Consider the following 12,848-nt stretch of genomic DNA (forward strand, 5'->3'; position numbering starts at 1 on the left):
CCCTAATAAAGTGGCCTCTTATTAGGTACACTTGAAAATGGCGGTGTACCTAATGGAGTGTCCGTGTGATTCCCTCGTTAAGCGCACCTGCGTGAAAAGTTTTAGCTCCTGCAGAACGTGAAAGAAGCTAAAACTTTTCACGCAGGTGCGCTTAACGAGGGTCACTTGGAAAACATGTTGGAACGCGGCCCCGAGGACTAGAGCTTGACAACTGTGACCTTTGACCATATTTCCCTAATAAAGTGGCCTGTTATTAGGTACACTTGAAAATGGCGGTGTACCTAATGGAATGTCCAAGTGACATCACAGCTCAAACAGCCAATCAGGAGGTGGGGGTGAGGGCGGGTGTGGTACTTTTCACTTTCACTTGAGCTTTTTCCCTATTGGCCTGTGATGCACATCACTAGTACAAAACAGTGCCTACAACTGTAGCCTTGCAAGTCGAAACAGCCGACTGGTTAGTGACACAGGCTCTTGCTCGGCAAAGATCTTGGTTCGATCCCAGGTGTGAGGAAAATGGTTGAATCTGATTTTATTGTGCAATTAACCCTTTATTTATTTATTCTTTCTTTTTTTTTTTACCTCATGTAGTGTACCTGTTGAAGTGTCCATGAGGTGTACCTTCACATGTTGTCATTTAAAGCAGTAAACCAAATGTCTGATTTTTATGTTTTAATTGGCGAATATAAAAACAAGGAATAAAACACCAGACAAGTTTTAACATAAATGTTTATTAAAATAATAAAAGTAAATTTCAAACCAGCAATCCAATGTGAAATCGCAGTAGATATATTGGATAACAATATTTAGGCGTATATATATGCATACACGTTATTTAAAAAGTACTACAAGTGTGATAAAATCAAGATTATCCAAAGAGAAGCATAATCTCCTCGTTGTTGCATAACGGCGCATCCCTTCATGCAATAAAGTTAGCCGTTAGCTTGGAGAAAACGTCCATAAAAGAAGTGGTGTTTCAGTTGAGTGGTTCTTTCTTTCCTTGGCAAATCGTAAATCGACATTCTGGCTTACATAGTTCACGTCAGGAGACGCAACACATTCACTGACTGATCCGTTGATGCACGGGAAGGCAGTTCACCCATTAACTCGTTCGCGAACGGGAAAGTCAGGATTCGTTCCCTCACTGATCCGTTCACGCGATGAACTGGAAATGCAAATCACTCACTCACTGACTCGTTCACTCCGTTCAGTTGGTGAACGGGAAATGCAATTCACGACTCGTTCGTGAACAGGAAGTTACCTCATTTTCTTCTTCGTTTTGATTTACGGCGTGGTGGCACCAGCTTAAATGCGCATTACCGTCACCTACTGGTTGAAGTCATATGAACTGAAAAAAGAACGAATCACTTTAGGAAGTAATTCGTTCACTAACCCTAACCCTTGAAACAATAAATCTTGATGCTCAATATTTGTTCTTGATAGGTGTTGTGTTGGCTATATGAGCAAATAAATATTTACCCGATGGCCCCGTGTGCTTATCTGCGGATTCTTGCAATTGGGGACCCTTTGCTGGTCTTCAGCTGTACCTCAGCCTGCAGAGTCCAGCGAGCACCTCAAGCTTCAAACTGCAACTGGTTAAAAATAAAGATCAGGTCATAAGGACAGGAAAGACATCCACAAAATAAATAACAAGAAATAAATTCAAGCTGCTTCAAAAGGATGTCTACGTGGCCAAAATGAAAGTAGAAATTACACATTTGGAATAGTCATGTGGAAAATCGGAACACTATTTACCAAGCCGAAAGCAGCCTTGGTCACGTGATCGTGAGCCGTCCAATGGCAGATGACCAAAATCAAGCGCCGTCAACTTGAAGCTTCTGGGCAACTTTTTCCACATGTCGTCATCTAAGAGCAGAAGCAACAGTCTTTGATCATCTGCAGGATATTTTGAAAAAAAAAAAAAAAAAAAAAAAAAAAAAAAGCTTGTTTCGGACGGTGTGTTGTATTTATTAAAAATGAATAGGTTACGGTTAGGGTTAGGGTTAGGGTAGGTAGGGTTAGGGTTAGGGTAGATAGGGTTAGGGTTAGGGTTAGGTGGTTAGGGTTAGGGTTAGGGTTAGGTTCATAAAGGTAGGTTTATGGTTTCATTTTTCGTTTTGTTTTTTAATTCGTCAGGATTTCCATTTCAGGCTATTTACTGAAGGGTGCCACAGTATTTCCTTTAATAAACATTTTTTTATTGTTATATTTCAAAGGAAAAACATGTGATTGTCAAATTACGTATCTATTTGAATTACAAATAGAATTGCAAATAGAAATTCTTAAGAGCAGCCTCAAATTTTATTTTATTTGCTCACCGACACAAATATTTGCATTTCTTGCTTTGGTGGGCTTTTCCGGGAGCGCTTGACTGTCAGCGCATGTAGAGACAATCAACACTTGCATAAAGCAACCTATTTCCCCGCGTGCCTGGATGTGGCTCACGTGAAGCCTTCTGATTGCTCAATTGCATTGATATTTTTTTATGTCGTCGTATATAATTGCCAGAGTCATTGCAAAGTGAATTAAATGTTTATTTTTTGTTTGGTTGTTTAACCTGCATGAACGATGTGCGCGCATACACGTGGTTACGCGCCTTTCGCCTGCAATGACGGGTCGGCTGTACTCGATTCCTCATCTTCATCTCACTTTCACCTGAACCTCTTAGCTTCACTAACATCTTTTGTTTTTTTCCAAAGGTTAAATTGTGTGTGATTATTTTTCATTTATTTACAATAAACAAATAATTTATTTGAAATAATTAACAAAAGCATATTTTTTATTGTGCACAATTCAGTAATTTTACACCTAATGTCCTCTTCATTATTTTGGATATATAACACATTATGAAATCAGATTATTTGAATGACTTTTAGTTATTGTACAATATTATCTACATTATGTTGGCGGAGCTACATGAAATAAAATTTAAAAAATCTGAATTTATTCATTACATTTCCAACAAAAGCTAAATTTGACAAATTAAGAGAAAGCATCACGAGTTGTTTTAGGCCATACATGGCAAAGCGTTTCCTTCCATCTCGCACGCGCCCTGCATTGTAAGCAAGCTCGTCTGATACACAAGCTCAGCAAGTTGGCCATCATGTCGCTGCTGCGCCTGCACAACTATTCTCCCTGAACTCTGCTTGAACCGCCCAAGTCCTAATAAATCATTTTTCTTCCTCGCGCACACGCACGTGCACACACACACACGCACACACACACACACGCACACACACAAGCCCCGCCGGTCGCTCTGGGTGTCACCCTCTTCGTTTACTACTCTTCCCCCTCCCCCTGCCTTTTATTTTTTTTTCCTTCACGCGCCTGCTGACAACAATCAAGAAATTTTCAGTAAAGGCTTAAATAAGAATTTCGAGAAAACGCAGCTACTTTATTTGCATATCAAATCTTGAAAATGATGCGTAGTGGGTAAATGATCTGTCAAATAAATAAATTAGAAAACAAAACAAATGTTGTTTTGCGGTGTGTGCGCGTGCATGCGCAGGTAGTCTGGCCAGATAAGATGAGACGGGGGGGGGGGGCGTTAATGGGCAGAGAGGATGCTGCCGGTTCAAACGCTGCATATAAATGGCGCTGTCCTGGCACGCAGGGAAGATGGATGGTTCCGGTGCCCTATATTGCTGTAAACAATGCAGCGCCAAATGAAAGGACTGCAGTTTGCTCACCACACTTCACAAGTGAGCCCAAAACAAGGCACAAGGCAAATACGCACACGCATGCTGGACCAGTATACGGCTCTAGACTTTTGCATGCAAGCACGCGCACAAGCACGCGCTTTTCATTTGGGGCTGACGTAGGCATGGCCATTGTACGTGCAATGAATGTGCAGGCTTACAAAAATCAGCACGAAGAAGCAATCAGGATTTTCAAATATGCTATTATGTTGTGATATGCTAACATACGCGCACGCACATTGCCATTAAAAAAAAAAAGAAAATCACAAAAGGGGACTATGGCATCAATGACAATTATTACATTATTATTGATCTAAGTGCAACATTGGATGTTCCCAATATTGTGGTCATTTACGTTGAAAGCAAAAACGGATTAAAAGAGCCCACCAAAGCAACTTGAGTAACGTTGGACTTAGACTGAGAAAAAATTTAATCACATTACGATGCAAAGCCTAAAATATGAAACTACTTTTTTTAGCTTAAGGATTCTTTTTTAATGATTCTTTTTGTTTAAATTATGTTGCTCGCCCTATAATTAAAGGTGTCAAATTATTTGATTAATCAACAACAAATCAAAATCAAATTACTTGCCTCGTATTTTAATAATCGAGTCATTTATAGACATTTATAAAAAAATCAACATTGTTCAAATTTCAGGCTCAAAAGCAATAATTCTCTGACATTTTTGAAATGAGATGAACAGTACTCAGAGGGAAAGGGATTGTAAATACCCTTTAATACGAATAAAATTGTATCCAATTATTTGCTTGATCGATGGAATAATTAAATTGATTCTAAAAATATTCGATAGTGACAGTCAAAATTGTAGCAAAGGTTTTCAGTGCAATCAACTCAAACCTGAAGCATAAGCAGTTTAATAAATATGCACCTCTATGACAGTGTCAATAAAAATATTTTAATACATTTGTAAATTACACATTTGTGTTACTCTTATTGTTTATTTTTAGCGGACTCGTTAAACGGAGCGTCCCGACAGAATATTTGATTCAAGTGGACTTCGGTCATTGTTATGCGAGGCGTCGTTTAAGTACATTTGGGAAATTTGAGCGTCGCGCCAAATCACTTGCAAATCAATTGGCCGCTGTTTTGGGTGCTAAATGCGTGTTTTATGCAAATGAAGTGAGCTAGCCGAAAATGGACGCGGTGCATCTGCTACCCGGGCAAGGAGATTTACGCCTCTATGCTGCCTGGTGCGCATGCGCAAGTTAGCGGCCGTTCTGACCTTTGTTTCAACTCTCAGCCTTTTCACAGCTGTCGCCGCTGCACACAAGAACAATGATGCACTTTTCATCACCTAGCTTGCGCAAAGTTGCTGCACCGGGGAGGGGCTCACCTGAGAGCGCCGCCTTATTTTTGTGCGCCCGTAAAAACGTCACCCAGCCAGCTAGGCAGCGAGATTTGGACTACTTTTACGATTCTAGCTCGCATTCAAACATTTCGATAACCATTGGTGTCAATATTGTTGCCGAGGCCGGGGGCAAATATAAATCAGTGCGAGTGTGCCATGGTGCAATTGGAACAGAAAAAAATCCACAGTGGTTCAGCAGTCACGAGAAGACACACGCATTAAAAACAAAAGAAAACCAAACCTGTGGAGCTGACTAAGCACTCAGGAATGTGAAAGAGTGAAGTTGAGACGAGTTGCACGTCCACACTCAGTGCGTGTATGCGTGGCTGCCGCCTTACCTGCCACGCTCAGAAAAGAGATTTCGAGCTTGGCCAGGATTTAAAGGACGAGCAGATGAGGAAATTTCATTACCGGTGCAGGTAAGCTACGAGGCGGTCGATGACGTCACAAATTTTTTATCGAAGGTGCCCACAGTAATTGCGTAAAGTGACACTGACAATTTGGGGGCAAATATGATCGAACGGTAATCATCAAAAAAAAATCTGCAATCTGAAAGTAGATTATTATTTCTATTGAATTGCATTCCAATTTTTTTTTGCCTTTAGCTATACTGTTTTGCAAAGACCTTGCACGCGCGCGTCCACGCACGTGTAGACTTGCTTGGCGAGGACTTGCGGAAGTTGCTGTCCAAACGCTAAAGTCGAACAGGATGGATGGGCTCACCTTTGAAATACTCGAGTAACACACGAGCCACGTGATTTAGGATTGTTGACCCCCTCCCCTCCCCCACTGTGACTTTCCCCTTAGGATTTTCTCTTCCGGTATGCAGAACACGGAATAATCCATTCAAAATAATGGCAGTAAATTGTGATGAGCGCTGCAGGTCAGGGAGCGGAGCAAGATGTGGAGCAGGTTAGGGTTAGGGTTAACCCTTGGGTTACCCTAACCCGAACCCGCAAGTGCCTTTGACCTGCAGCGCTCATCATATTTTACTGCCATTATTTTGAATTGATTATTCTGTATTTAGGTTGGGGTTGACTTTAACAGACGGGCACAGAGCCCGCCCGCCCGCAAACGAACGAGAGAAAGCCAAGGGGAGCGGCCGGACTGTTCACGGGTGGGCGCGGGGGGTGGCTCGCCCATCCAGCTTGAAATAAACCTAATGGGACATAAAATGTGTCCTCGGTGTGAACTCGGGCTTCTCCAATGCAAAAAAAAAAACTTCCATCAAGTCGCTTTTCAGCGTGGTGACACGGAGGCGAGGACAAGGAGAGAACTCGGAGGGCTCTGCTGCATGCTGAGCGCATGTGGCCCGCCTGTATACAGCACAACCATTTCTCCAACGTGTCGGCCAACATAAAGGCTCCTCCGCTCATTTTTCAGACGCGTCTCATCGCTATTCTGCGGACAAGCGACCTCCCTCCATCCCTCCATCCCCGCATGCCTGCCTGCAGATGCGCTAGCTCGCTCGCGCTTTTGCTCCAAATTGAGCAAATCCACCCTATTCAAAACACACATTTTGCAAAATCCAACTCTTTTTTTTTTTTTTTTTGCACATCAAAAAAAGCTGCATGTGCCGTGAGAATGACGGTGAAGAGCCTTTTGTGAATCCACGATGCCCCCCTCCCTTTCCCGAGAGGAAAAGCGATTTATACTAGCCTATTCATGTCACAAATTTAGTAATTTATCAAATTCGTCTGCATTGATTTCTTTTTTTCGGTGTTTGGATCCATTTGAGCTAAAACGCAAATAAGGGAGAATCTAAAAGTCCTGGTAAATATTTGGAATGGTTTTGCTTTGAAAAAACAAGGGCGGAAAAAAATACAACTCCTGCGGGCCATGCTGATCACGTGGGGCTGCTGTTCTCCCTTAATAACAATGCATGGTGCACACAACGATTTCATTCATGCACTTGATTTTACACACAACTTGCTGGATGGTGTGTGCACGTCAAAAAGCAATTGAACGCGTACGAAAGCAAATGGACGAGTTTCCAAAACATTGTCTATCCCCCCCCCCAACACTTTGCAAATGTCCACTATACCGAAACGCTAGCAGTTTGCTGTTCAACACACACACACACACACATGCAATAAAATGCACAGCGATCGCTGCAGGGTTGAGAGAGATAAAACACAGACACACACACACAAACACGCCCACGGTGATAGTGGTTTGGTTCAAAATGGAAGATTGCGCCTACAATAAGCCAACGAGTCAGCAAACGTATCGAAAACTAGAAGACACTCACTGTTTTATTGATCAATATGATTAGCACAGGTACACTAAATCCGTTTATTGCATTTCACAATAATTTTTTGAAGGTCCTAAACACAACACCAACACCACGAAACCAAACTGTAAACAATAAATAAATAATTAAATAAATAATTAAATAAATAAATAATTATTTCTGAAATACACGAGGTAATTGTCACATGTTTTTTTTATCCTAAACATACATGTTCAAGATGAAAAGTGTGTTTCAGCTTTTTTTTTTTTTTTTTTAATTCTCCCCTAATACCAAAAATAATTATATTGATATTTTTCCGGTGTTGTCTGAAATAAATAGATTGTGCATTTCACCTGCAAAGGGCAAAAGAAGGGCCCACAATAATATTTGTAGTCAATGTATCGCCATTTTTTGCTCGGCCTTCTTTCGAAACATATTCAAAGAGCATTTGAAACGCGTTCAAATAAACGAAACCCTGTATCACGTATAAAAAAGACTGCATCGGTATTCGCAGGAATCCATGCTATATAACATGCATTTTATATAACGCTGGACTTGGAGGAAACCGCACACGATGGCTACGAAAAAAAAACAAAACAAAATAGACCATCATCTATAAATACGCAGTTCTCTTCTGTTTTGTTTTTTTCCTTGCATGATCTGCGTCGTCCGTGTGCGTTTTTTTATAACCTGGTCATGTCGTCGCCGTGCTGCGCCGCCGCGCTCAGTTCATCGGAGGCCGCTGCGGCGCCGGTGGCCGAGGAAGGAAGCACGGCCGCGGACGCAGCGCTGGAGCCGGACGACGACGACGACGAAGACGACGAGCGCACTTTGGTGTTGGGCAGCCGGTGGTCCTTTTTCCATTTCATCCTGCGGTTCTGAAACCAAATTTTGATCTGGCGTTCGGACAGGACCAGCGTGTGGGCGATCTCGATGCGCCTCCTCCGAGTCAAATAGCGGTTATAGTGGAACTCCTTCTCCAGTTCCAAGACTTGCTGGCGGGTGTATGCTGTCCGAGACCGCTTGGGCTCCGTCCCGTTGTAGCCCGAGTTGACTGCGAGGGCGGGCGGGCGGGCGGGTCGACGGTGCGTGCATGGGGGGAGAAGAAGACAAGGAAGAAGGGAGGAAGGAAGCAAGCAAGGAAAGAAGGAAGCAAAGAAAGAAAGAAAGGAAGGACAACACGGAATAAAGGAGGGGTAAACATGGATGTGACTTGAAAGATTTATGTGCGCGTTTGGGATGTTGAAAAGGCAACTTTAGAAGTTGTGGGGACACTCGCTGCAGCCTTGCAAGATCAATTATTAATGCAAGATTAAAAAGCTGGATTCCTTTTTTTGTTCGTTTTCTTTCGCTCCCTTCCCCTCTTATTCATATATGTCCCGTCGCTGTCTCTCTCTCTCTCTCCCCCTTTCCATGGTGCAATACATAAGAGCAGAAGCCACATGGTGATACGGCTGCCCTGAGTATACCTCGGCTATAAAATTTATGGTGGGTGTAATTACCAACGCCGAGTCGTAAATCCGCCTCAATTGTGCCATTTCAAAAGGCTGGCTGGCTGGCTCACTGGCTGGCCTGCTCTCGGAGATGCAGGGGAGAAGGGGGCTGGGGAGAGCGAGGGCGGACATAAAGGCGCAGCTTTTTTGCATGCCTACCGGTGCTGACGTGAATCTTCTTCATCCACGGGTAGACAACGGGTTGCTTGGACGAGGCGGCGCTGTTGGGATGCTCCGGCAGGGCTTGGTTGCAGGCGGAGGCTGCGGCCGGCGGGGTGGCGGGGGACATGGACAACTGGGGGGTCTCGCACGAAGCGGGCTGGCCCTTGCCCGCGAGCAGGTGCGCCGAGTGGCCAATGCCAGCGTGTCCCCTCGGCGTGTCGGGCTCGGGGATGCTTCCGCAGTTGTACTGGCGCGCTTGGTAGCTGGCCCGCGGCGCAGCGTACAAGTCCTGCTGCTGCTGGTGGTGCTGGTGCTGGTGGTGATGCTGCGGTGGTGGCGGCGGCGGAGGAGGCGGCGGCGGCGGCTGCTGGTAGCCCGGGTCCCTGGCGCGGCCGTAATATTCAGGGCTGTGCTCGGGAATGTAGTTGTTTTGCGAATATTCCTCGCATGGAGGAAACTTCGGATCAATGTAGTTGGACTCCATCAAATACGAGCTCATGATCATTAATTTCTGGAGTGCAAAATAATTTTTCTAGCTTTGTCGTTTTTCTGCTCCATAAAGCCCTCCTACTTGCAAGCAGCCCTGTAAAGTTACTTTTACCACGTGACCATGATGGCCAATCGCAGCCGAGCTGCAGGTGCCCGGATGAGGAACCAGAGTTGTTGAGCATACCTCCAGTCGCCATGGCGCGCTCGCTTCCAGCTCGCTCGCTCTCTCGCTCTCTCCCTCGCTTAATTTCTCCTTTTGCTCAGCCCTCTCCCTTGCTCTCCCTCTCCGCTTGTCTTGGTAGCGAAGCCATTGATCTTGGCCACTAAACTAGTAGTTCGCTTTGCTGACCAAGGAGAAAAAAAACAAACACACAACCAAACGCAATTATTCAAGGCGACAATCGAGCTCTTCCTCCAAGAAGAACAACAATAGCAACCCTGAAAGCGATTGCAAAAATGGAAACAAAACATCTCCAAAACGGTGCATGATGGGAAATAGTTTTGTTAGATGGGTGAAAAAGAACGATAGGTAAAAATAAAACAAAAAATATTTTCTAAAATATAACCCCCTTCAATTTCATATTACAACCAACCATTTCATCAAATAAACAAGTTCCATTGGAAAAAAAAAATATTTGAGGGTCACATGACCGAAGTCATCTGACTTGTATTGAATACATTTGAATTTCATTTTTAAGAAATTTTTGTTTTGAAACGTTTCTTGACGAATGTTTTTATTTCACTTTTATGCGCACCCAATTTACGATTTCTTCCCCTTAAATTGAAGCACAGCATTTCTGTTTATACTGTGCCTAATGTAACACAGGCTTAGAATAGAAATAAGACCTAGCTTGTTTTAATGAACACTTGGCCCCATTATACAAATGTTTTTCCATTTTAGAACCTCATCTCTTTTGAGGCGGCACTGCATGCACATGTCACCTTCGTATCCGCGGTTTTGGTAACGCAATTCCATTTTCAAATCACACAATTTGGAAATTCTGACATATACTTAAAAAAACTGCTATAGTTCAAAGGTTATATTGTTTGTGGTGACCAGGAAGAGACGATTCACCCCCGATTATTTAGAAAATTCCAATTTCAGTAGCATGTAAGGAACTGATAGCCGTCAGCCAAGAAGTAGCTGTCGGTTTGCAAAAGGTCACGCTATCAGGGCAGACGACCTCTCATGCCCTCGCTGAGCGTAAAATGAATCAATGCTGCCCGCAACGTACAACTAGATCATGTGTGAATCAGATGAATGCATTTGAAAAAAGCATGTCAAAGGAGTTTGAAGCTATTTTAGCAAAAACAAGAAAAAATGGGAGAACCATCACAGGAGTCTTGATCATATAAAAGGTTGAATAAAGGGGCGTATTTGGACGAGCCACGCTCGAATCACACGTCACAATTACGAAATTGCGCATGGACGTTTGCACGTGCGGCACAACTTGGGGTTAAAGCGGCCTGCTCATTTCCAACAATGGCCGCCTGCTGCAGCTTCACTCACTGAGGCCGGATTTGCTTGTTTTCAACTCCAACCAGACGGCTTGCATTTTGGTGAGCCAAACAAAGATCACATTCTAAAACTCCAGTAACACGTGGCTTCCAAGCATCACGATGGCAAAGAGCCTAACTTGTGTTGCCAGTTGCCAATAGTGCTATCATTTAACAGAGCACAGCAAAAAACACACTAATGGTGGTTTTTGTTTCCCAACAGTCGTCCATATTTCTGCCAGCTATGCATGCAGGCATGGATTAGATCTTTCTGCCATGATAAGCGACAGACGGTCACCCTCTAGCATGCCAACAGAGCTGCTTTTGCTCACGCAAGCCACATACGAGCCAAGACCAAACAAGTACACGGGCCTTAATTCTCCATCCGTAACAAAAGACACATTTTGACATGCAAACACACATAAAGCAACACTAAGGTATTCCACTAGAGCTGAGACAGCAGATTTTTGTGCATGACTGCCGTTTGGAAAAGCCATCCAGCTCCAAATACTGATGCTATCGGAAGCAGTGAGCATATTAGCTCTGCTTTTTATCGCCATGGAAACTTGGCATGTGAATGGTGCGCATTTTCTTATCTCTCTGGACAGCTCTTCTGTCTTCAATCTGACAGCTAAACAACAAAAACATCATCACTACTAACCCATAATAATAATAATAATAATAATAATAATAATAATAATAATAACAATAATAATAATAATGATAATGATAATGATAATAATAATAATAATACTGATGATGATCAGGAAGAGGAGGAGGTTGATGTGAGCGTGCTGCGTTTGCGAGCGCTTGACTTTGTGGGAAAGGCGCGTGACATTTCTATTAGCGCTCGTCGTGCGGGCTGTTGGGAGGCTTTTATTGCGCAATAAAAGCGGTAAATCAGTCGGGTTTTAACGAGCGCTTGTTTGCAACGTGTTCGACGAGGTGTCGAACGGTAGCTGCTTGCAAGGCGGGCAATCCCTGGACGTGGCCGGCCGCGCGAGGTATCACGTGCGTTTCGCGGGACGCCCAACAGAAACGTGCGCGTGCGCGTTGACTTGCAGCAGGCCGAGTCTGGGGGTGAGTTGCAGCTGCCCATGTATTCCCGTAGAGACGTATTTGCGATGTGTTCAAGTGCACGCAAATTCGGTTCTACAGGGTACATATAGACAACTAATACGGGTCTCTCGGCCTTTGTGCGGCATCCCAACAACTCAACAGCTGCATCGTGTTGTTTTTCAATGCGTGTCCGTGGCGCTTTTATGAATATTCAGCCGCCAACATGCACAAAGGGTCGACGTGACAGCGAGGATGAAAAATAAGTTGGCTGCATTGTTCCCGAGCGTTTCTTTTGGCCTGCTATTAGCATAGTGACCGCTCGCTAACCTTTCTCGCTGACACTCGGGAAGCTAATGAGAAAAGGCTGCGATGACAAATGTCATATCGGACATGCGGCCCCTGTTTGGGGAGGGGTTATTAAAAACGGTAAATGTATAACCCAAATCGGGAATCGATAGCATTGATTATAGCTACAGTGCAAGCGCGCGAAATGCATGAGCCAGGGTGAGCGATTCACCTTGTTCAAAAAAATGACAAAGGCTTGAGGAAGGTGTGAAGGATGAAAGACGCCCCGACGGGGATGCGGCGGACGGGATTGTTGCATTTTAATACGAGGAGACAGGCTGACCCGCGCTTCACCCCGCCTGCGTACCAATAGTTCACTGCCAAGCATTATTGATGGAGGGACACCAATGAATTCCTTCCCCGCACAAATGGCTTTCAGATTGTGCACCGCCAGTTCAATAACTTGTTATAATGTACAAGTCAAAAAGATGAGGCCCTCGGGCGGATTATTTGCCTCGTTCATTTATTCATCGGAGGGCTAATTAAAGGGCCCCTTTGCTAAT

General features: G+C 44.0%; 2 protein-coding genes across 2 annotated transcripts in view; both read right to left on the reverse strand.

Moving 5' to 3' along the window:
- Positions 1-12,848, reverse strand: part of hoxc10a (homeobox C10a) — a 49,964-nt gene that overhangs the window by 3,189 nt on the left and 33,927 nt on the right. Inside the window, exons 4-5 of the mRNA XM_088401385.1 lie at positions 1,756-1,866; positions 1,480-1,592 (exon numbers count right to left, since the gene is read on the reverse strand). The gene's annotated coding sequence lies outside the window, so the exon portion shown is untranslated. The remainder of the gene's footprint in view (positions 1-1,479; positions 1,593-1,755; positions 1,867-12,848) is intronic.
- On the reverse strand, positions 7,305-9,464 carry hoxc4a (homeobox C4a). Its single transcript, XM_088401400.1, has 2 exons — positions 8,953-9,464; positions 7,305-8,354 (listed from the first exon to the last, which is right to left on the reverse strand). The coding sequence occupies exons 1-2, from the start codon at positions 9,458-9,460 to the stop codon at positions 7,984-7,986; spliced, it is 879 nt and encodes a 292-aa protein (XP_088257526.1). The 5' UTR covers positions 9,461-9,464; the 3' UTR covers positions 7,305-7,983.

Source organism: Syngnathus floridae, chromosome 2, assembly GCF_059516105.1.
Source record: "Syngnathus floridae isolate MCC-2025c chromosome 2, RoL_Sflo_1.0, whole genome shotgun sequence".
Lineage (NCBI taxonomy): Eukaryota > Metazoa > Chordata > Actinopteri > Syngnathiformes > Syngnathidae > Syngnathus > Syngnathus floridae.

Coding starts and splice junctions, on each gene's coding strand:
- hoxc4a (XM_088401400.1), bottom strand. CDS start 9,460: ATGATCATGAGCTCGTATTTGATGGAGTCCAACTACATTGATCCGAAG. Junction 8,355..8,952: donor GAAGATTCACGTCAGCACCG/GTAGGCATGCAA, acceptor CCGCCCTCGCAG/TCAACTCGGGCTACAACGGG.